The following is a 25,001-nucleotide window of genomic DNA, read 5'->3' as shown; positions in this document are numbered from 1 at the left end:
CAAATGAGGTTTTTCCAAACAACTTTTTATGTCGGGGCTTCAGGACACTTGGATCACTACGGACGAGCAGTATGGAGATATTTTGTGGTTTCAATGATGTGTTTTTGGACGTTTGAATCTGGGGCGCCGTCAGCCTCCATTAGGTGGAGTTGTGTTGCTACCTCCTCTCCCCTTGGATCTCTGCAAGTGATGTGAGGACTCTAAAACTTCACCTGAGCCTCCCTCGGCATATGGGTGAGTAGATAATGGCTGCATTTTCATTTTTGGGTGCACTATCCCTTAAAAAAATTCCTTTAAAGCCACAGTGTACCAAGAAGCAAGATAGTGATTTATATTGCGCTGCGTTGTGTGTGTGTGCTAACGAACACAAACAAATGTCCCCAAAGTGCTGATATTGCTCTACGACACTGTGTGATCCTCAGAGTGTAACAAGCATGAACTGTGTACTAATTAGTCGGGTTAAATTATTCATTTATATTTTGATCTTCATCTGGTGATTCAACGCCTGCAGCAGGAGAGAGAGAGGACAGAGAGGCAGAGGATCAGTAGGAGCTAGGCATCGAAGAGGAGGAGGAGAGCTCATTTAGGCAGTAAAGTTTTTTACCTGTTGAGAAGAAAGCAGGCACCGTCAGTGTCCCTTTTTAAACCTTTCTCCCTCAGCAGCTCTCTCCACCTGGGAAAGGCTGCCCCGATGTTGACCCTCGTTTTTTGAATTCGCCGCTCACGCTGCCTTTTTGATTCCCTTTTGCACTTTCTTGGCGACGAGGATTCCGTCTCCCGTGATGCTGCATGTGCATGATCCTGCATTATGCTCAAAGAGTGGGACTGTGTTATTCACGCAGCGCTGGCCTGGCTCTCAACGAAAACGCTGAAGGCGGGGCTGTATGTCCCTCGCTGGCGGAGGTATTTTCAAGATGGCGAAACGTTATGGAACCCTCCAGAAGACTTACCCGCACAATGTACAAACAAATCTGAAATTCTCCTTTTACGAGAATAAGTCAGATTACTGGTGGAGGTGATGATGCACCAGTGATGACGTGTTTAATGACGTGATGAATGCAGACATCGACTTTTGCCAATAAACAGCTGAAAATCTTTCACACTGTCCCTTTGAATAGAAGAAGTATATTTAATGTCTGGGACTTTTGAGCACTTTACATCATAGACTTTGTGTGTTGAATGAAAAGAAAATATTTTGAGTTTGGTTGATTTTTTTTTCTGACAGTTCGGAGCCTCCGTACCAGTCGCATCACTACTGAGGAAGTTCCAGACAGAGTGAGACATACGGGCAGTATTTGGGTAATAATTCAAACATCCTCGGCTCTGACTTTCTTCTTCTGCTGTTTCTATAATTATCATTCAGGCGTTAAACTCCTCTCATGTCAGTTTTGGGGGTTTTGGCCTCCATGTGTGAAGCCACTTCTGCACCTCCGTGTCAACTGACTGTAAACAAACCGCTGCTCATTAATATTCAGCAGTGGGTGTGGCTATTGCCCCGGCCCCGCCCCTCGTCGGTGGATATTACCCAGCCTCCTCCGGGGGCTCGTCAAAGCACTGTCCGTGTTTCAGCTGCAGTCAGTCGGTGTGCACGCGGCGCTCAGAGGGAGTACCCAGAGAAAAGGAGCCGGACTGAAGCAGACAAAAGGTTCCGGTGCAGGACCGAGGCAGGACGGCTCCTGCTTCCTGTCGTGGAGATACCTGGAGGGAGAGACGCTGCAGCTGTGCATGTCCCATCCGGAGGGCTTCAAACCCGGAGCGGAGGGTCGCACCGACTATCACTGAGCCCCGACAGCCGCCAGGCAGCAGCCCGCCGCCGGCATGACCCTCACACGGAGCTCCGTCCTCCTCCGCGCCGCCTTCAGCCTGCAGCTCCTGCTGCTCTCCGCCCGCATCCAGGTACCCAGAGTCTGGTTCACACTGCAGCCTGCAGAGCTGCGGGCTCCTGCTCTCAGGGTCTATATAGATTTCTGCTTTTTCATAAATCAGCTGTTCCACAAAGTTTAGGAAAAGTTGTGTCAAGTCAAAGTGAGCTGAAACATTTGGGTTTTAAATAGTTCCTCTTTTTGTTATCTTTAACTGCACCTGGTGAAACTTTGAAGCGATAACACAGCTTTAAAAAGTCCTGTGAATGTGTTGATGCTCGTCAGGCTGCTCTCACACTGAACCAACACCAGTTACATTCATGGTTGCAGTGATACACCGGTTTAAAGATATAAAAGTTGATGCTTATCAAACCGTGTGCATTTATTTATCTGCAATATTGGGGGTAGGAAATGCATCTGGACGGAAAGTCTCCCTTTGATTTTAGTTATTTTCTCAGGAGAGACTTTGCACACAAACATGCAAATGGTTTTTAAATTTAATTTGGTTTGTTTAACCAACAATAACCTCCTGTTTTCATTCCTCATTCTGTCTGATGGGAGTTTCAGTTAAACATTCATAAATGCTCATTCTTGAGAACTGGGGTAAAACCTATTAATTATTTATGCAGTTTTTGATTTGTTCTCTTTGGTAATGCTGGGGAATGATACATATATGTTGTGTGTGTGTTATTTTCTGGGCACACATGAATACAAGACACATATTTGTATGGAGGTAATAATGTAATAATAATAATAATAATAACAATAATAATAATAATAGACAAGTCTGGAAGGGAAGAGAAGGAAACTAACAAACAGTGACATGTCACACACGTGTCTTCACACGTCACTCTGCAGTGTCACACAGTCACAGCAGGTTCATCATCATGTAGGCCTTCATCCTGTGTTGACATGAGTCCATAACCGGCCCCACTCCTTCCTCCTCATCACCATTTATTCTACTGAGTTGTGAATTTCTGTCAGGCTGTTTCCTGAAACAGGGCAGATTTTTTAAGTTAAAAAATAAAAGCAGATAGAAAATATTTTTTTTTAAATCATATTTATTTGATCTACTTAAATCCATTATAACAGAATCAGTGAGTTGATGAGTTATAAATGTAACTTTTTTCCTTTTTTATTTGGCAGGACGTGATTTGTCCTGAGTGTGAAGTGATTCACATGCAGGTGAATTGTGCTCAAATAAGTGTCTTTAATGGGTTAAAAAAAACAGAGTTTGATGCTTTACAAACCAGATGTTGCTTTAGCTCCTCCGTCTGCTCTGACAGCAGTGATTCAGGGGTTTAACTTCGAATTTAGATGTTAGTTGAGAAATTTAAGAGACCATTAATAAATAGATTTGTCTTTTTGAACGGGACTCTCACTCTGTAAGGATCAGGGATGCACGATATTGGATATTTTGCCAATATATAACAACTTATTTGGCTGGTAACCAATATCTATATATCCATTTTTCTCCCCACCTAATTTCAGTGATCATTATCAAGTCTCTTCTGTAGTGGAATTAACATCATATTATACATACATACTCTCAGCGTGACGGCCCACCAGCAGATGGAGATATGAAATACAACACTGTTTAGTGTGTGTAATATTCATTCATTGTGCACAATAAGAAAAAGCATGTTGGCAGATGCCGATGATGTGCCGATTCTACCGTGCATCTCCATTAAGGATGTAGACTCCATTTGATTTTGTCTGTTTTGGGCTCGTGCACTGCACTGGCCACAAACTGCTGTTAATCAAGGTCACTGTTTTGCTTCAGTTTTAAGTGAGAGTGACATCACACTCAGGGGTGGGAATCGCCAGAGGACCCACGATATGGGTATTGTGATTTATTACCTTTTTTTCCAACTGCAAATTATTTCCACTAAGGAAAACTTTGTCAACATCAGTTTGATCTCTTAAGATAAAGTTTTCAGTCTGTTCATTGACTTTAGTCATTTTTATTGATGTGACGCAGAGCAGACAGACTGACCTGTGCTCGAGTTTGGAGGACGTGAGACAGCAGTCTACATCTTTGCACAGGAAGTAGGTGATGGACTGTGCTGTTTTCTGATGGTAGTTGTGTCGAGCTCAGTGTGTTCAGTGTTGGTTGTGTTTTTCAGCAGAGCGGGTTTAGCGTTAGCTCGGCCGTCAGCGGCTAACACTATCTCTGGATGGTGGCCTGTGAGGGGACATGTTCGTAGTATTTCCACAGTATATTATTCTCATATGACACTGCTGTAAATCACATGTGTCATATCCAAGTCCTCTTTCTGTGTTAGAAAATCCCAAATAAGTCCAGATGTTTGATTTTCTGATTTTTGTCTCGGTGCCTCCATCTTTGTTTTGATGAACTTCCTGCCAAACGGTGCTGCCTGAGACCTCTGCTGACCTCACCAGGAAGCAAATCATCAGCACCATCTAGTGGACAGGAAAATACATTGATTTTATTATTCTAGCACTAAAACTTGTAACAAAATGTGTATTTGCAAAAATGAATAATGTTTCCGATAAAGACTGATACTTGGCGTCCGTGTATTGATACGTCATCGCCATGCAATAATATGCTGCATAGATTTTTTTACCCACAGCCCTGGTTTTCTAAAGTTAAACTGTTGAATATATTTGGTCTTTAAACCTTCTCACAATTCACATTTAAGAACCTGGAGTGATTAAGTGTTGTTTGAAATGTTTTATTTTGATCCTTTGGGCCACTGTAGAAATCACTTTTGTAGTTTCAGTGTACGATAATTACCGTGCTGTACGGTGGAGTCTTGGTGCTTTATTTGTTCCTCTACCTGTCGTGAACTCACCTGTCGATCCTCTCCGCAGGTCTCTTCAGCTTCAGGACACTTTGAGCTTCAGATCTTGTCGATGCAGAACGTTAACGGGCAGCTGCAGACTGGCGCCTGCTGTGACGGACCCCGGGATGCGACGGATCGGCGATGCACAGCTGACGAATGTGACACCTACTTCCGGGTGTGTCTGAAGGAGTACCAGCTGAAGGTTTCCTCGGCCGGGCCCTGCAGCTTCGGCATCGCCACCACGCCTGTGCTCGGTGGGAATACCTTTTCTTTACGCAATGCCAAGAGTGACAGAGACAGGATTGTGTTGCCGTTCAGCTTCGCGTGGCCGGTGAGTTTCAAAGTTCCATTGTTCACTGATGTTGTGTTTTGGTTGTGTTCCAGTTTTTACTGCTTCTTTCTCCAGATGTCCAGCTATTGGACTAAAGTTTGGATCAGAGCCGAATCAACTTCAGGATGTTTAAATAAGTTGTTAGTTGCTGTCTGGTATTTTTAGATAGATGATGTTTTCTGTTGCCGGGTAGGGAAGTTGCGGAATGGAGGGACAGAGTTGCTTTGCCTTTAAGCCGGCATCACAGGTATGAAAACAATGTCTGTATAAACAGGACACCAGGCAGGACGGGACCATGCACAGGACAGGTGTGACATTTTGACAATGTGTTATGTGTGCGACCCACTGCGGAGGATTGAAACAGTAGCTGTTAGCAGTTAGCAGCTAACTACTCCTCTGTGGTTCCAGTAAAAAGAGGAGCAGCTTCAGTAGTGTGGAATAAAGTGTGGCGTCCTGAATGTTTTCCTTCTCTTAGCGCTCAGAGGGAACTCATTCAGCGGCTCCTCTGGCAGCAGCACAGCGTCTCTCCCTCTCCTCTCTGATTCTGTCACAAACCTTTGCTGATGGAAACCTACGTGAATAAACTCCATATATGTGACTGTCTCATAACAGCCTGTCACAGGTTACAGCCTGATGGTTAGAGGAGAAATGGCAGAGCATAAAAACACACAAGGAAATCAGCTGTTGATTTATATATATAGATCCCAGGGGACATTTGTTTAAATGTGTAATTAGTGGTAGATTTGATTTAGTTGAACTATTAATATTGTGACAGGATCTGAATCTGACTCTGAGTTACTGTTGTTGTTGTTGTTGTTCACAAACTGAAGACATGAAACATCATTTTAGTTTTTACTGAAGATTTGAAGCAGACTGTGAAACTACATCACTGATTCTGTTGATATTCTATCTTCTTAAATTAATTAAAAAATGCTGCTAATGAACGTTCCAGACTGCTCAGACTGTGACCTGCAGGCCTGTAACATCTCTATTGATCGGAGCTACATCAGTCAACCTATAAAGTTATAATTGAATTTAATTATAACACTTTTTGATCTCATGTGTGAGTGTGTAAGTTGTAATTTAAGAGTCTGAGTCATGAAGTTGATCTATAAGTAATAATTATCAGTTATTATCTGACAGTATTTGCTGGCTGAGTCATGAATGTGTCGGCTTGGACTGATGAGTCCTGTTTATTTCCGTGCTTGGGAATGAGCAGCAGATTTGGAGCTGGTTGTCGCTCGGATCATCTTCGGGGTTGATCTGCTCTGAGTCCAGATCCCTGTGGTGCTCAGCAGACACTGGCTGAGGTCTCATGTGCTCATCAGTGGCTGCTGTGGTTTCCTGCCTGGAACTACAAACGAGAACAAACTGCTCCAGTCGAGCCGCTGCCGTCAGGAGCGGCACCAGCAGGCCGAGGGCGCAGAGTGTTTCTTCTTCTTTCTCTCCTGAGTTGTTGTGGTAGTTATCTGCCCTGACCTCTCAGCGTGGGGGGGGTGAAGGGCCGGCTGCAGGACATTCCTGCTGCTGACCCTGGTAACTGGCATGTTAAATGAAGCTGTCGCGGTCGTCGGGCAGGATGAGGTTTCTGTTGTTGTTTTTTGTCTCTAAACTGGCAGGACCGACCCAAACAGCCTCTCTGTGTGCGTCAGTCGTGTTTATTGGAGCTGTGATGGCGGCTCAGGATGTGTAAAGTCATGCCAAACCTGCGGCATTTCACCCGAGACTCCACTGTCACTTTATCCACCCTCCTCCTCTCCTGCAGTAGTTTCTTATGTGTTTCACAGAGCTCCCTCCTGCCCTCTTTTTTGGTCTTTCTCTTTGTGTTGTGGTGTCTCGTCCTCTCTGAAGCGTTTTTCAGTTTCATCCTTTTTCTGTCTTTCTTTGGTTTGTATTGGCAGAGTGCTGTGGGAACAATGGGCAGGGCCCTGCCTGGGCTGCAGCCGGGGTTTATTGGACAATGCTGGGGGTGGAGGGTCGGGACTGGAGGGTGGAGGGAGGGACAATGTGTGAGTTGTGGTGGAGGTGGTATTGAAACAGGAAAACAGCAACCAGAGCAAAGTTAGTGATGCAACTCACTGGCGTGACATAAATTAATATGTAAATAGGATTCAGTCGAAACGGTGTAAAGTCTTCCTGATGGTGGCGCTAGAGGAAACTTCATGAGGTCATTTAAATGTAAAAGTTCATCCTCTGAGGAGCAGGAAGGAGATCAAGGCATTTCTGACATTTTGATTTTGTGCAAAAGCTGATTCATAGGACGAGTTAACTATGAAGAGGGGGGACATTTGCCCTGGTGGTGGCGCTAGAGGAAACCTTACAAGGTCATCAAAAACATGAAGGGTTCATCCTCTGAGGAGCAGGAAGGAGATCGAGGCATTTCTGACCTTTTGTTTTTGTGCAGCTGATTCCGAGGACGACAAGTTTCTTGTGTAGAGGGGAACTTTTGCACTGAGGGTGGCGCTAGAGGAAAGGTCAGGAGGTCACCAAAGGGAAACGATTAATATTCACAGCTGATTTTTTTTTTTGTTTTTATCATGTGACCAGCACGTGTTGAGATGTTTTGCTCTGAAGCAAAAGTCAGATAGAGTTAAACCCTGGTTAAAGATGGGGTTTGTGTTGGAACAGATGATGTCTTAAACAGACCAACACACACACACACACACACACACACACACACCGCCCAACAGTCAGTGTCTGAAAACAAAATGATATGCCAGGAATAAGTTATCTGAATTTTAGTCCAGAATAATAATCTGTCATTTGAATAGAGTCACAGTCCTAATTAAGAATAATAAATAAACATTGTTAATCGATCAGACACTTTGTAAAAAGATGATATATAGATTCAGAATTTGCTTATTTTCGACATGTTTCATGTGATGTCCCTGCAGGTCTTTTGCAGTCAAACGGGTTTGATTTGCCTTTCTAACAATCCTACGAGCAGCTCTCTCAGTTTTCAACTTGACCTCCACAGTTCCTGTTAACTGCCATTTCTTAATGACATGACCAACTGAGGAAACAGCTCCCTGAAAACACCTTGCTGTCTTCTTCTAGTCTTCATCAGGTCTTTTAGTTTTCAGAGAGCTAGGCAGCTGTTTAGAGGAGCCCATGGCTGCAGGTTGTTGGGACAAGGTTTCAGGAGTCAGAGTATAAAGCTTTGAAATGAGCATCACCTGGCCTTTCCTAACGATGACTGTGAACAAGCTCATTAAGGTCCCTGGGAGACCCTGGGAAAAGTTGTGTGACAGCTCAAATGTCTCGGGGTGCCCAAACTTTTGAGTCCTCCCCTGGGACTATTGGAAGTTTGACCTGATGATGGCGCTAGAGAAAAAGTCAGAGGATCACCAAAGTAACAATCATTGCTCTCCTTATAAACCCACTGTGGTCTGAGCTGAAGGCAAACTTGCATTTTTACAGCATCCAAAAATACCAACAAGCTCAGATCAAAGCCTGAATAATAAAAAGGCTTTGGACACATTTTATTGACATTTTGAGTTCAGCCTTTGGCTCCATGTTGATGTGAAACTAAAGGTTGACAGCAGCCACAGATTTGTCCCTCTGTTCTCCTCAGTCTCGTTCTTACATCTCCACTCTGTTGTGAGCATGACTTTTACAAATAAAGGAAAAGAGCGCGGGAAGCATGGAGAGAAATCTGTCTGCATTTTCCGACCGATAGCTGCCCAGCTGTGAATTATGTTTCTTTTACGTGCCAGGCTCAGAGGAGTCCAGATGTGGCTCCGCTAGTCGACCAAACATGGACATTTCTGGTGACCAGAGTCCCACTGCTGACGGACGCTGGAAACATCCAGTCGCTCCTTTATTATTATTTTCCCATCCGTCCTTTCTTGCTTTTTTCCCTCCTCACTTCCTTTTTCTTCGTCCCTGCAGTTCCCGTCAAAGTCATGTCAGTTGGATCTTTGCCACAGTTATCGTTGTGTGTTGACACGGTCCAGACTTCTCAAAACAATCAACCGGTTCATCGACGTCGCCGCACAGTGAACAAAGACACGAGGCTCTCGACTCTCTGCTGGTTCGTTTCCAACAGAAATGAAGTGAAACTAAATCCATCTGAAAACTGATGGGATCGTCTGCAAACTGTCTCAGTTATTAAAGTTCGTCACATGTAAGAGTCTTTTTTTTTAACATGTACAAAAATCTGTGCATAGATAAAAGGAATTAATGCAAAGAAAGTTCAAAGATTTTTGTAAAAAACAAATGTCAGAATCTGACGGGAACACAGACTGAGAGCGATCCTTACAACAGCACTGATTTAAATGGACACAGATCAATACGATGAAACTGCAGCGACAGAGTTTTTTGTTTCTGTCAAGAAAATAAGAAGCTAGTGATGGTGAATAATGTCAAATATAAACCATGAATATTTAGCACAAAACTCTCAGCAGCTTCTCCACTATGTTTCTGCTCTTCTCTCTTTAATATCATATTAATCTGAATACGGCCTCACACCCAACGACTTTACACTAGTTCTCTGTCGCAGACACATTTCCAGTGTTGCGGTGTTAATGGACAAAGTTTATTAGTTTTAGTCACTTTTTGGTCACTTTTGAAGGACATCTAGTTTTAGTCAAAGAAAATTCAAAACCTGTTAGTGAACGTAAATTCAAAATGTTTCAGTGGGTGAAAATTCAAAACAAAGCATGGCTCCAACTCAAACCCACAATCGCAGCAACAACCGAACAGTTCAACTCCACCTCGATTAAAGTTCGGTACATTTTTCTCCTGTCAGTTTCTTCCCTTGTCAAAATGAGGGAGCAGAAGGAGGTAGAGTGTACGGCCCGGTCTGGCGGGGGAGAGTTCAGTCCACACAGACGTCTCTCCTTGACTCTATCCATCTAACCCTGTGGCTCCCACTCGGACCCCCAGACGGCACCATCACTCCCACTCATAGACTCAAGTATGTGCATCAGGGATTGTGACATCTAGTCCTAAACTGAACTGCTGGCGTTACGCTGGGTATTGTGATAAAATATATTGTGATTTATTATCTTTTTTCATCTGTATTGTCCCCAAAGAAAACTTTGTCAACATCAACAGGTTTATCAAATAAAATAAAGTAGTTAGTCTGTTTATCTCACCTCAGTCATTTTTATTGCAGCAAAATGAAAAAAAAATGAAAAAGCAACTGATTGAATTGACCTATGGCTAAGCCACGCCCCCTCCACTCACTCGGACAAACAATCAACATTCAGTGAGCGGCGCTATGGCAGGTGTCACAGTACACGGCATTTCACAGGAGGCAATTGATGATTTTTGGAGACATAACGATCAGATGTCAATAGCCATGTTTCCATCAGCCTGTTTAGATGCACATCAAGTATCGGATCGGAAAATTATGATGGAAACGCCAAAATTCGAATTAAAATCCCCTGATTCGCCCAAACTAAAACATGCTCGCTTTAGCCGGGTTTTGGTGGATTCAAAAAAATGTTAATTTGCAAAACGGGGGATGGAAACAGTTATGTTTGAATTAAGTCTGACGTAGCGCACCTCTCTCCATGGTGATATCCACACTCCGGGTCGGGAAGGCGGTAATGCATTTACTGCTGGTTGCCAACCGCCAGAAAACGTAGAAGAAGAAGAATGCGAGACTTGTTTTGTGTCCGGTTCTGCGGAAAACTCGCACAAGTTCGTAGTTTTCACCAAAGACCGTACATTTAATGGAAACACACAGGATTTGTATTTCTTTTAATGTGCATTTCCCAATGATTCGAATCACTTTTGGATGGAAACGTAGCTAGTGTACGCTTGTGAACCGCATCTGGTTGGCGTCGCCATCAAAGACAACAAGTTAAAGTGCCACTGAAGTTAAGGTTTTTGGCTCAGAATATGAGAAAAGGATAACGGCCTTTTTACCATCTTTACCAAGAGTGTCTCTGCGTTAGTTTGGTGCTACAGTATTTACACTGAATCATTCAGCATAACGTTTGCCAACCTTTGTTATCTCTGCCATTACAGATAAGTTAATGAAGCTAAGCTCCAGAAGTTAACGTTAGCTTAACTAGAGCCCTTTGGACAACAGCTAACAATGATGTACCATCACCAAAGTACAAAACTAGAACAAAATAGGCTAATGAACTCCCAGCAAACAAGGTGACATGATGAACAACGCAGCTAGGAGCTAACGTTAGGCTAACTTTAGCTAACGTTAGCTAGACATGTTAAAGATAACTTTATATTTCTTTGCAGCAAAGTGACAATATGTTGCCTCAAACACAATGTTGACTTACCTTAGAACAGATGTAGACATCATTGTTAATCTTATTCACGTTGAGTTGATGTTGTGGTCTAACGTTACCACACAACTTTATCCAAAGGAGACACTTTTCTCGCTTGAGATGTGGTTTAAAGTGTAAAAATACACCTGGTCGCCCAGCCTCTCAGGATACCTTGTGTCAGAGTTGCATGTACCCCATGCACACCGTTTGACCATTTTTAAACTTCAAATCTCAGAAAAAGCTCATAAAACCCAACAAACTGACTTTCTGTAATGCATTTCAATGGACGTCCAGGCAGAGAATGTCCCAGTGTATGGGAATGGCTATACGCACTGTGATTGGCTCATCGTGTCTGAGGGCGGGGCTTAGCCATAGGTCAATTGTTCCACTAGGCTACCTGACGTTTAAATTGTATTTGTAATATTAAGGATTTATAAAATAAACACATTGATCCTTGGTGTCTGTGTGACGATTAGATATTGCCACACAAAAATATCACAATAGCACGCTGTATCGATTTCCCCCTCACTCCTACTTTGCAAACTGAAGAATGTGTGACTGAAAACATCGTCTGCAGATGTCAGAGTGTCAAACTTTAGTCTTTTCAGAGTCTTGCAGTGTATGTCAGGTATAAAGTGTTCCTCCTCTGCTGTGGATCCCCTCAGGGAGTCCTGAATGTTCCAGATTCTTACTGTGCGAGGTCAGTGATGCCTGAACAGCATCTCCTTCTCATCATGTTGTCGGTCAGCCTGGACAAGGCGTCCGATAAACCACCAAACAGAACATAAACAGAGGAAGTTTTTTCTTCTTGGGCTGCAGTTTGAGTTCGGAGCTCTCCTCCTCCCTCCTCCCTCCTCCCTGCCTGGACCTGCCTCCACATGTCGCCTGGCTCTGCCTGCTCACAAACTATTTTCCCACAGTGAGCCTGCAGCCAGAGAAAGCAGTTCCACCTCCTCAATCAAACAATCAAAGGGACGGGGAGTGATGGGAAATCACCAACGAATGCTGGTAGATGTTTTGGCAAGAAGTGAGCGGAACCTGTTGGCAGATAACCAGCTGTCAGGTTCTCCCTCTCGCCCTTGCCTTAAAATCTAATTAGCTGCTAAAATGCTTCGAGGTGCCACCCACTGCGTTCGGTGGGTTTATTTTTCCTGCGGGGTCGGGACGCATCAGCCCGACGCCCAGATCCTGTTTCAGCCAGAGAAGTGACGCAAGGATGTTGCAAGAGTTGTTCAGAGCACGTTAGCTCCGTTCTGCATTAGTGACAGTTATGTGGCGTCGGGGTAAACAGCGCCGCGGTACACTGGAGACATGGCGCTCTGTGTGGAGCCGCTGAGGACCAATCAGGAGGGCTTTCACAGATTTGTAGCACTGAGGTTGAGTTTGTTACTTTCTGCTTCTAATTTTTGTCAGTTAGAAAAGAAAAGCAGAAAGCAGCTTTATTTCAGCTGCCAGAAGTGTAAATGATAAATAAAGAAGACGTGTGTTTGATTATTGTTGGTGGTCAATAAAGAACACTAACTCTTTTTTCCCATAATGACGACATATGACGCCTATAAGGGTGGCTCTATGGGGTAAGTGTGTCAGACTTAGCGGGATTTGGTGGCATCTGGCAGTGAACCAGCCTGAATTCCTTCAGTGTCATTGTTCAGGAGGTTTTAATCAGGAGCCGAATCATCCACAGAGGTTTGTTCTTCTCCAAAAGAAATGGACCAGGTGATTCAACCTGCCGAAAACACTGAATAAAACAGTTTCACGTTACAAAACAGCGCTTCTCTGATGATATTCGGGATGTCGGGGCTAACCCACATCAAGCTGTTGCGTGCCTACCATTTTCTGATCCAGATGTTTAGAGGGTTTTTACTGTGAGCTGAATTATCTGCAGAGGTCTCTTTCATTACAAACAGACCCGATGATTCAATCTGATAAAACACAGCTAACGCAGTTTTATGTTACAAATTAATGTATTTGCGACGGACTTTGGCAGCCTATTGATTTGGCTGATTTAATCAGCTGACCCACTGTTGATTTGGTTTAAGAAAACTATGACAACATTTTTCTTCATCTACCTTTTTCCCATGATGAAAACCAGACGATGACAAGCTAAAAATAGATCTTGATAGTAAAAACTAAGACGAAATCTATGTTTAATTTTCGTTGATGAGGTATGATGAAAATGTTAGTGGTGGACTATCGGACACTGAAAGCCGAGAACGATCGTGCTTGTGATTCTCTTCAGATGCCTGATGAGCGACAGGCTGGTAAACTCCAGTAAATAGTCTGCACCAGGATGTTTGGGTTGGTGCGAGTTGTGAGCTGTAATTCAGCAGTAAATAATCAGCTGTGTGTGTCTGACTGTGGATGGTGGAGCTGCTGAATGGATTTGTGGAGTTTGTTAGTTGCAGCGGTGGCTGTTAGCAGCTAGCTCCGCTCGCAGCCTTCACAGCTTCACCCCGCAGGACTCCACTCAGTCCGGACTGGAGAAGGTTTGTGGGTTGATGGTGTTTGACAGGCAGGTAGGAGGCTCAGTTATCTGTGAGTGTAGCTGTGCTGTAAGTAAACAGGCTGAACTCAGATCAGTTTTCTCTGACAGAGATGAAAGTTTAGTTTGAATCACCAACTCTGTGAGAGGACACCAGTTTAAACCTCCAGACTAACATGTTGCACATGAAGAAACAAGTTATGTTTCTGCTTCTTAACAGTCACATGGATAAGTCAGAGTTTACAATGAACCTGGGGGCAAATCCTAGTTGGCTCACATTAGTTATTTGTTGAGAGCAGAAATAGAGAGATGTTGAGCTTTTCAGATGATGATCAGTAAGTGTGTGCTTGTAAATCAGCCCTTAAACCTGTCACACACTGCTGGAGACATGACACACACATTATTTTATACAACCTGTCACCTTGAGTCTGATTTATGATCCATGAATCAGCCTCACTGGATTAGTTTGAAGATAAAAACAGATATAGACTAAAAGTTGACTATGTATGACCGATGTATCAGGATCTAACTTTTAACAAGTTTTTATTTGTTTGAAGTTGTGAAGTCTTGTCTGGGACGAGGTTGTTTTCTGGCACAGGGCAAGTTTAAAGTTTAAAAAAACGAAGGCAGATCAAAATATTCAATAAGTCATATTTGTTTCATACATGTAAATCTTTTCAGAATAATGTTTCACCCCAGAAGTGAAGTTAATGTGTTGATAAGTTGTAATTTTAAGGGTTTTTGGCAGGACGTGATCGTCAGAGAGACAAAGAAGACAAACGGTAAAATTATCAACCAAGTTCTCAGTCGTAAACATAAATCACAGTTTACAGACTCACTTCCTGTTTCTGCTCTGACCTGCTGTATTTACTGTCGCTGTGTGCGAACCGTGCAGGCTTGTTGGTGATATTTCAGGTGAGGTTTGTTTCCCACCTGTCTGATGGTCTGACTGCTTGGGTTTCTTCATCTTCTAAGTGACGTTCTCAGATCTCAGATAATAATGTTGTTATTACTCAGAGAGACGAGTTGTGATGAACTGGAATGATCCTTTAACAAAGTCTTATAAATCCAGGAGCAGTTTTTGAGGAAGTAGACGTGAACGCTGAACTAACAGTGTCGTTGGCTGCGAACATGTTGCTGAGTGCGGCTGCTCACTCTCCAAAGATGGAGGCTAAATATAAAGCTGTTCCTCGTGTGTGCTGGTGTGTATGTTTCCATCTTCAGCGGAGTCAGAGCAGACAGAAACCTGAATGAATCCCCTGTGTGATGTTTGTTATGGCTCATTATGCTCCAATAATCCTGTCAGCTGCTCTGAGCGCTCGATAACCCGACATCACAGCCCGAGCTGACCACTAATCTGTGAACGACATGGAGCGCCTGTGGTTTCCTGCAGGGCTGAGTGTCGGTGGAGGAGAGTTTGTCTAGCTGCTGTGGATCTACGCCAACATCAGCAGGGTTCCACAAATGTGGACAGGATGATGGGAGACCACCGAAGTTGAAGTTCAGGCACATTTAAAAGCATGTTTTATATCAAAGAGCGTGATACGACATGGACGCCGCAACAAACCAGAAACTCATCACATCACCGGGTTTCTAGTGTTTCCACGCTGAGTGGCTCGGCTCTGTGGCGGGTTTCCCACCGTAGTTTGGATGGTGGTCGGCTGTCACACAGGTCTGACGTTAGCAGGAGAGCTGACTCGCAGTGATTTTGTGTCTGTGGTGAAAATACTTTGTTTTGTTTTGAGAAGGGTCCAGCTGCAGAGCTCCATGCTCAGGCCCACCTCCACCGTCAGACCCTGTACGGTCCCCAGCTCGGAGCAGGAAGTCTGAAATTGTGCTAATGCTAATTCGTTAGCAAACTAACATTAATGTTAGCTTAAATTATTACATTAAGCTTTTTGAATTTTTTTCCAGTTTGTTTGAATTCTGCTTTATGGTTCACGAGTTACTAAAAATATTATGAAGCAGGATTCAGACTTCAAAAGAACAAGCTGAATGTGATCATTTAGGCTAACGTTAATGCTAGTTAGCTAACAACATTAGCATAGCTAGCTGATATTAGCAAACTCATAAGGTTTTAGGCATGCCATCTGTTAGGAAATATAAGCCAAGGTTAATATTGGTGGAGACGTCCACGTATAATATAATTTATGCCGAAGTAACATCAGACAACTTTTCAACAAGCTAGCTAATGCTGGCGATATGACCTCAAATCAATATCACGATTAACTGAACATTTGACCTCGGTAACAATTAATGAACGATAGTTTAGTTTGTGTTTTTTGCCCTCTGGGTTCACTGACAATGTTTGTGCTGTAAATATGCTCGACTGTTAAAGCTGGGTTGGCTGTGGTCGGCCAGATGTCACCGCTACCCGCTCGAGGGTGGGCGGCTCCTGAGAAGGTCCATCTCCGGTGTGACTTGGCGTGGCACGACGCGTCTAAACTGGCAGTGGAAACACAAATCGGTGTTGGCTTTACTCAGTGTGGCCAAGAGTGACAATGGAAAAAGGGGGTGAGATGCTCTGGCCTTGTGGACGGATCATGAGACAATGGGCCCCTGGGCACAGATATGCAAAGGGCCCCACCACCTCTTTTACACAAGAACAAGACACACAGTTTGTGGTGTCTCTTTGAGGTCTTTTAGTGTCCTTTGTGTGTCTCCCTGGTTGGTGCACGTGAAGGTGGGGGGGCCCCATGACACATTGGCCCCTTGGCCTGTTCCCAGTAGGCTCGTTCAGTCATCCATCCATGTCGTGCCTACAGATCATACTGCAGATGTGAGGGAACATGTTTGTTTGTCCAGGTTATTACTTTAAATGCAGATGTTGGAAGAGTGTAATGGACAGTGTTTGGAAATCCAGTCATTTGCATATAATTGATGAAAATTTAAATTTACTCATAAATCAAAAAATAATAAATAATAAAAATAAAAAAACTACATAATGAGCCATGTATTTATTTATTTATTTATTTATTCTTTGATGTGTTCATGGACCTAATTATCTATTTATTTATCTCATAAATCTCATTGGCAGTCACCAAGTTATTTCTCCAGAGACCCTGTGGGACGGGAACACTGTGGCCCAGCACCCTCAGATTTTATCCAAAATTTCACGTTACTGTAATGTTCATGGGGCTCTTCCAAACCCTACTGGGACTCATAAATGATCATTTTTAAGTAGATCCCGTGCCACCACTCCCTGAGAGCCCGGGCTGTCAGAGCGCTCTTTTCAAAGCGCTGCGTTTTAACCCCAAACTAACCTAAACCTCATCCCAACCTGAACCCTACAACCAAGTCTTAACTCTCAGACGGGCCTTTGAAAAACTGAGGACCTGCCAAAATGTGCTCTGTTTCCGTCCAAAATCTTCAAAAAAGAGAGATGTTTTTACAAGTCATGTGCAGATAAAACATTTTTATATATTATTGGTATATATGATGTCATTGAGGCTGCATGAATGAAATCATATGTAATTGTTTTGAATTAAATCCAGTCAGAGATCAGCTTTAATGTTCTCTGCACATGTTGGGAATAATTAATCGTTTCATGACATTGTCTCAGTGACATCTGATAAGTATCCAAAATGTTTAATCTGTAAAAACGTCGTATCAAAAAGCAGCAAATCATCAGATTGTTTTTTTGATTTGATAAAATGTTTGATTGATTTTCTCTCTGCCTGTCTTTGTGTGCAGCGGTCGTACACGTTGATCGTGGAAGCCTTGGACTTCAACAACGACTCGTCCTCCGGCAGTGAGTATCATCATCATCCTCATCTTCATCATCTTGCGTCCCTCCTCTCTGCTCTGTTTTCCACCAACACAAACTCGACCTTTGACCTGAGAGCTCTGTGCTGAACAGACCTTGAATCCATAAAGACGTCACGTGTGTGTGTGTGAAAGCGGATCAGCTTCGTTCAGACTCTGAAAGGTTTCGTAGAAAAGTCCAGATGATGAGTGAAGATCTTGGACTTGATGGACGGGGATCAATATTATCCATCAAATTATAGGCGAGTCTTTGATTTGTGTGTTTCAGACCAGCAATGGTCGAGACTGATTATCCTGAGTTATATTTTCAGCTCAGTTCTGAACGTGTGACGAGACATTATGAATACAGAATTTTTTTGCAAATACTTAAATTATGAAACGACATTTTGCAGTTTGCTCAAATTAAATTGTTCTTTGTGTGCGGCGCACTGGTAGTCCAGTGGTTGAACCTCAACACTGCACCGTCCCTGGTTTGATTCCAGCATGTCGCACCCCTCCATCTCTCCTTACTACCTGTCTGCCTCTTCACTGTCGACTGTCCAAGAAACACCAAAATACCAACAAACCCCTCAAATCAAATCAAGTTTATTTGTCAAGCTCATTTAAAAACAACCACAGTGACCAAAGTGCTGTACAAGATAAAAGAACGACACACAGATCTAAAGCAATAAAACATGAACACAAACATAAAACTGAATAACACCAGTCAGAACAATTACGAAGGTAAAAAGATTATAAAGTACTAAAATATTAAAACTACTTAGAACAACCAAAGGCTGCTGGAAACATGTAACCTACATGTTTCCGTCTGGCACCAACAACCATGCCACGTTCAAAGTCACTTCAATCACCTTTCTTCATCATTCTGATGCTCCGTTTGAACTTCAGCAGCTCGTCTTCACCATGTCTACATGACTAAATGTTAATGAGCTGCTGACACCTGATTGGCTGATTAGCAATTTGTGTTTACAAGCGGTTAAACAGGTGTACCTAATAAAATGGCCGGTGAGTGTATATTAAATATGATGAGTTTATGGGTTGAGGTGCTTTCAGTGACCTGTAGCGCCTGCCTGAGGGCATCAAGTCAAACAGGTGATGTGCTGGGTTGGAGGAGTCATCGAGGATAGCTCCGGACCTTCTGAGGCAGCGGGAGCTGGAGATCTCTTCCAAGGAGGACGGAGGGCAGCCAGTAATCCTCTGGGCTGTGTTTATGACCCCCTGCAAAGCCTTCCTGTCCCAGCGTACCACGCCATGATGCAGTACATGCCCTCAATAGTGGAGCGAGAAAAGGTCACCAGCGGCTTCTGATCTAGTGTATTTTTCCCGAGAATTCTTAGAGTGCAGTCGCTGCCTTGGTGTTGACGGCTCACTCTCTTCTCTCACTTTAAAAGCTAGATCATTAATTTTATTTCGCAGCAGAAAGCTAAGGCTTCTGTCTGTGTCATCAAGATGGACGCCTGTAATGACATGATATGTTACATGTGGTGAAAAAACGTGCAGTGGGGTCAGAGGAATGACTGATGAATCCATCACACCTTTTCACTCCACTCATAAAATTGAGCATAGATCAAATAACATGGTTCAAATATGGAGTGTTAAAAAAATATTTTGTTTCTGTTTTTACGTTTAAAAATCTTCCTGATTAATATGTTTTGTTTATTTTTTGTGTTAAATGTGATGGAAAAAACATGTTCGGATTTTTATATTAATTTTTTTAATGACAAAATTTCATTAATTTTTAATTATTATTTTTTTTTAATTTAATTAAAAAGCTCAGGTAGTACAGATTTTAAGCATATGAAGCATTTTAAGACATTTCAAGCAATGACATCGCAAAAATACCAATGTAGGCACTTACGGACTGTTTCTGTTGCAGAATTCAAAGGGTTAAATTAGATAAAATGTAAAAAAGAAAAAGAAAAACAGACACAAAGGCTCAGAGAATGAAAACCAATATTATTAATGTACATCTCATAATGTTTCTGCACAGGAATTCATATTATGATGAAAACTGTCACATTAAACTCATCAGTAGGTTTGATTAAATATGATTCTACAATTAAACCACACAGAAGACATTAAATGACTGTTAACAAACTTCTGTTTCAGTCTGAAAATTGTGCAGAGACATTATTCCCCCTCTTTGTTTCGACCCCTCACAGACTTCTTGAGTTCCCTGTCTTGTTTACTGCAGCGCTGAAGTAATCCCGCCCCTCTTCCAGCAGCCTCTGGAGGTGTGTACATGCCCTGGATGAGTCCCATTCAGAAATCTGGTTGTAGAGAGTGTGTGAGGAGAGAGTGAAGCTGGCAGCTTTAGTTTGAGTGTGTGTTTATCACCCGGCGGTCAGCGAGGAGGTCGGAGTGAGTGTTGGCTCGGTGCTGTATTTGGCGTCCTTCAGGGAACCATTATAGGCCCGGTGCGAAGTCGGCTGACCTCTGCTCAGGTGGGCTTCAGTGCAGGCAGGGAGGGACAGGGGGGAGAGGGAGGGGGAGGGGGAGGAGTCTAGTTTATTTGAGTCCAAACCTGGAACCAGAATGTGCCTGTTATGATGTTGGAGGGAGTTTGTTCAGAAACCATCAGCAGACAAACAGAGCTGAGAGGTTGAAGCTGCTGTCACGCCAGACGAGGACAGAACAAATATTGACCCTCTCAGTTTAGCATCAGCGGGCTAAGTGCTCCCGTCACGTGGTCTCTAATAAACACCAGCATCATTGTGTTACTGTGGTTCAGCTCAGGTAGCAGCCGACCTCCTCTAGCAGCCGGAAACTGCTAGCTGATAAACCCAACATGGCTGCACTATGTGTTGTTTTTTACTGTCGGCTTGTGCGATGACAAGGTGAAAGACCGTGAGATTCTTTTTGTGTTCAGTTGTGTTCAATAAAAGTATGTTGCCCTTTTAAGGATGCTCGATTGTGAAATGCTGGGCAAAATAATAATTTGTCTGATAATCAATACCCAAGATTTGTTGTTGTCCTCTTTTGTTCCTGGAAAACAAAGAAATCTTCATTAAAATAACTGAACTGTTTTACAGTCATTCAGTTTGTTACACTACCTTTTGAATGACCACAAATGCAATTGGAAACATTCATGAAAGAACCTTAAGTAAAACTTTAAACATGAAAAGCACCAAACGAAAAACAGAGGTGCTTCAAAAGCCTTTTTACTAAATATAATATATCCTAATTCTCTCTAATATCTTTTTTTATACTGCTGTGAAAAGATCGACAAATCTCTCCTTCAAACAGCTGATTTATTCAAGTTTCTCACCAAAAACTACATTTTACAAGATTACATTGAACATTGAATTCATTTTTACTGAAAGTAAACCTCCGTTAGCTGTTAGTTCTGGCCCCCGGCTGCTAACAGCTAACAGCAAGGGATGCATGTATTGGCCATCGGTCTATCGGCAAATAAGGTGAAATTTACCGATTGTTAATGAGCACGTATAAGGAGAATACAACGTTGGCAAGTGGTTTGTAGCAACCAGCGTCCCGTTGTCCAGTCGTCCCGGGGGCAAAAAGAAGATCTTCCGGGGACTCCATCAAGATCACAAAACACAGTAAACTCGGTGTCAACGTGTCAGAGAACGCAACCTGCGTCCCTGATAATGCTACATTCATTGTGAACAACAAGATGATGACATCAGCAGAAGGATAACTAGTTAATGTTAGCTGTTAGCAGCTAGTTAACGTTAGTTGTTAGCTATGAGCAGCCAGTTAACATTGGCTGTAAACTGTGAGGTGTTAGCAGCTAATTAATGTTAGCTGGTATCACAGGTTACACTAGCTGTTAGCAGCTAGTTAACATTAGCTGGAAGCAACTGTTGGCCAGAACTAAAAGAAACAGTGGTTACAGTGAGTTACGCTGTGATGCATTAAAGCCCTTTTCAATAACAATGAGTATTGCACAAAGGTTGATTATTACGTTTTCATGAGGTGTAAAAATCTAATGTTGTTAGCAGCTTGAGAATGTTAAGCGGCAGCTAACAGCTAACATTAACAAAGTACTAATAGTGTTAACTTGCTGCTAACAGCTAATGATAACTAGTTGCTAACAGTTAATGTTAACTAGCTGATAAAAGCTAACGATAACTAGCTGCTAACAGCTAATGATAACTAGTTGCTAACAGTTAATGTTAACTAGCTGCTAAAAGCTAACGATAACTAGCTGCTAACAGCTAATGATAACTAGTTGCTCCCGGGGAAGATCTCTCACGACGGGTCGCCGTCAGTCCAGAGCTCTGCCTTTTAACCCGAAACACAACAGAAAAACATCGACCTCTGCCAGCGGCGATGTCATCTTATCATCTAATCAACAAGAAGAATATCGGTAGATACAGATGTGCAGCTGATAAATTAGTGCATCCTTATTTCATTTTTTCAATTCAAAAAGGAATTCGTATTATTTTAGCAGAAAACTGAGTACACTTTAATTAAACGTCTATGAGTGATATGGTCACAATATTCAGAGTTGTCACAGATTTTCTTTTTTGCGTACAACCCTGCTTTGAATCAGTTTTTTATGCTCCAGTAACAAAGCTGTCTGTAAACCCAGACTCCCTGCGTCATATCGTCTTTTCAGAAACAGGAGCAGGACGTCAGGTTTTTCTCCAGCTGCAGCTCTCAGGCAGGTGTCGGCTCCACAGCTCAACCGGTATTCATCGATAACGTGCCAGGTTTGAATATTTGCTCAAATATCCTGGACGGAACGGATCCAGCCTTTTTCTGAGGGTAACTATTTTTCAGATCTGCTACCTCGGCGCCAGTTTTGGCACCTGTTTTTTTTTTTTTTTTTTTTTTTTAATCCCCCATCGTGATGTGAAGTGTCACAGTTTGCTTCCAGGCCGGTGGTGTTACCTGCTTGGAGCTTTCTGCAGGTTCTTTTCAGCTCTTTCAGTCACCTCGGCCCGACCGCACTTTCCACCCCGCCGGTGAAATACCACAGAGCAGCTCCGCATTTTAAAAACTCTGTTGAATATTACAGCAGCCAACAGCTGCTGCTGTCCTCACAGAGACCGTCAGTGTTTGTCCAGCTGCTGAGGACGAGGCTCAGAGACACTCGGTCAGGCTGAAGACGATCTGCAGATATGACTGCGAATGAATCGTTCAGTCAATCATTAATGATCTCTTTGTTGCTGGTTTTCTTCTTCTGTGGTAATAAACTGAAAGTTTTGAATCCAAGTTGAACAAAAGAAGCAAAATGTCACTTAAGGCTATTTAAAGTTGATGATGGACATTTTGTTTTGTGCTGTATTAAAGAGCAGTGTCTACAGACACAAGTCAGTGCTAACTAAGTCAAACACTTGTTGTGCCTGCAGTTCTTTCACAATAAAAGCGTTCCAGTGATGCGTCTTTTCCTCCGTTTACAACCAGCTGGAAGGTTTTTTTCATCTCCTCACCTCAGTGTTTTCTGTCTGACCGATCTGTTTACAGGCATCGGCGGGGCGGTGATCGAGAGGGCCGTCCACTCGGGGATGATCAACCCGAGCCGTCAGTGGCAGAGCCTGAAGCACAACGGCCCTGTGGCTCAGTTCCACTTCCAGGTCCGCCTCAGCTGCGACGAGCACTACTACGGCTTCGGCTGCAACAAGTTCTGCCGCCCGCGGGACGAGTTCTTCGGCCACTACGAGTGCGACCACAACGGCAACAAGACGTGCCTGGAGGGCTGGTCCGGTCCAGACTGCAACACTGGTGAGCTCCCCGAGGGTCTTATTGATACATTGGAACTATACTTGTGCTTCGCATCAGCAGTTTATAATAGAATTTCCTTCCTTCCAGGCAGACGTTTGCTTCCTGCATTTTATTAAAATACAGATTAAAGCTCCAGTGTGTCAGATTCAGGAGGAAATAATGTTTTAAAATGTAATATAATATAATCAGTCTGTTTTCTTTAGTGTATAATCAGCTGTAAGTAAGAATTGTTGTGTTCTGGTTCCCTCAGAATGAGATGTTCATATCTACACAGGGAGCAGGTCCTCGTCTATGGAGATCACCATGTTTCTACAGTAGCCCAGAACAGACAAACCAAACACTGACTCTAGACAGCGACATTCATTAGAGTGTCAAACACAGATTTTTTAATGTAATATTCAGCCTCCTAGTGTCCTGTTTTTGGTTTTTATCGGTCTTCATGATCAAATGTGACGATGGGCGTGGCCAGAGGCATTATGTCTTCAGGTTGTCCATCCGTCCATCTCATCCTTGTGAACGATATCGAAAGAAATCCTTAAAGGGATAGTGCACCCAAAAATGAAAATGCAGCCATTATCTACTCACCCATATGCCGAGGGAGGCTCAGGTGAAGTTTTAGAGTCCTCACATCACTTGCAGAGATCCAAGGGGAGAGGAGGTAGCAACACAACTCCACCTAATGGAGGCTGACGGCGCCCCAGATTCAAACGTCCAAAAACACATCATTGAAACCACAAAATATCTCCATACTGCTCGTCCATAGTGATCCAAGTGTCCTGAAGCCCCGACATAAAAAGCTGTTTGGAAAAACCTCATTTGAACTCATTTGTTTTTAGCCTCATTGTAGCCTGTAGCTCTGACTGCCTCTCTGGGCACCGCGCTCACGTGTGTGTGCTTGTGCAAGACTGTGAGACATGGGCACCGCCTTCATGTGTGTTCACGTGCTTTCGCTGGACTTGCGCGCAAGCGCACACAAGTAAGTGCAGTGCCCACAGAGAGGCAGTCAGAGCTACAGGCTACAATGAGGCTAAAAACAGAGTTCAAATGAGGTTTTTCCAAACAGCTTTTTATGTTGGGGCTTCAGGACACTTGGATCACTACGGACGAGCAGTATGGAGATATTTTGTGGTTTCAATTATGCGTTTTTGGACATTTGAATCTGGGGCGCCGTCAGCCTCCATTAGGTGGAGTTGTGTTGCTACCTCCTCTCCCCTTGGATCTCTGCAAGTGATGTGAGGACTCTAAAACTTCACCTGAGCCTCCCTCGGCATATGGGTGAGTAGATAATGGCTGACACAAACGTCCACTTGGACTAAAGAATAAACTGATTAGAATGTTAAGGTTGAAGGTCAAAGGTCAGTGTGACCTCACAAAACATGTTTTTGTCCATAACTCAAGAATTCATACACTAATTATGACAAAACTTGACACAAATGTCTAACAGGATAAAATAATGAAGGTCAAAAGGTCAAAGGTCAGCTTGACTGTGACATCATCATGTTTTAACGTCATATCTCAGGAACAGAAGGGGAGACATTTGGTCAGATACTGAATTGGTGACTCTAATCTTGAAACTGTGCTGATTGTATAGATCTTCTGTGTGTGAAGCATCCATGTTTTCACTGACATGGATGGAGACTGTCAGAGACACTGGACTGGTGGGCGGAGTCATACAACCACAGGGTGGGCTGGTGGGCGGAGTCATGCAACCACAGGGTGGGCTGGTGGGCGGAGTCATACAACCACAGGGTGGACTGGTGGGCGGAGTCATGCAACCACAGGGTGGTTATTCTAGTTTAGTTTATGTGTTTTTATCCATTCTCT

General features: G+C 43.2%; 1 protein-coding gene across 2 annotated transcripts in view; it reads left to right on the top strand.

The window, feature by feature from the left end:
* Window positions 1–1,564: 1,564 nt before the first annotated feature.
* The window catches only part of LOC125886152 (protein jagged-1b-like), a 47,429-nt gene continuing 23,992 nt past the window's right edge, over window positions 1,565–25,001 (top strand). For both annotated transcript variants that reach the window (XM_049572156.1, XM_049572155.1), the window contains exons 1-4: window positions 1,565–1,896; window positions 4,698–5,000; window positions 17,415–17,472; window positions 22,920–23,177. In XM_049572156.1, the coding sequence (XP_049428113.1) occupies window positions 1,819–1,896; window positions 4,698–5,000; window positions 17,415–17,472; window positions 22,920–23,177 (697 nt within the window). In that variant the 5' untranslated portion in view covers window positions 1,565–1,818. The remainder of the gene's footprint in view (window positions 1,897–4,697; window positions 5,001–17,414; window positions 17,473–22,919; window positions 23,178–25,001) is intronic.

Source organism: Epinephelus fuscoguttatus, linkage group LG3 (assembly GCF_011397635.1).
Source record: "Epinephelus fuscoguttatus linkage group LG3, E.fuscoguttatus.final_Chr_v1".
Lineage (NCBI taxonomy): Eukaryota > Metazoa > Chordata > Actinopteri > Perciformes > Serranidae > Epinephelus > Epinephelus fuscoguttatus.
The sequence above is the reverse complement of the archived record's forward strand: the minus strand, read 5'-3'. Positions and strand labels throughout refer to the sequence as shown.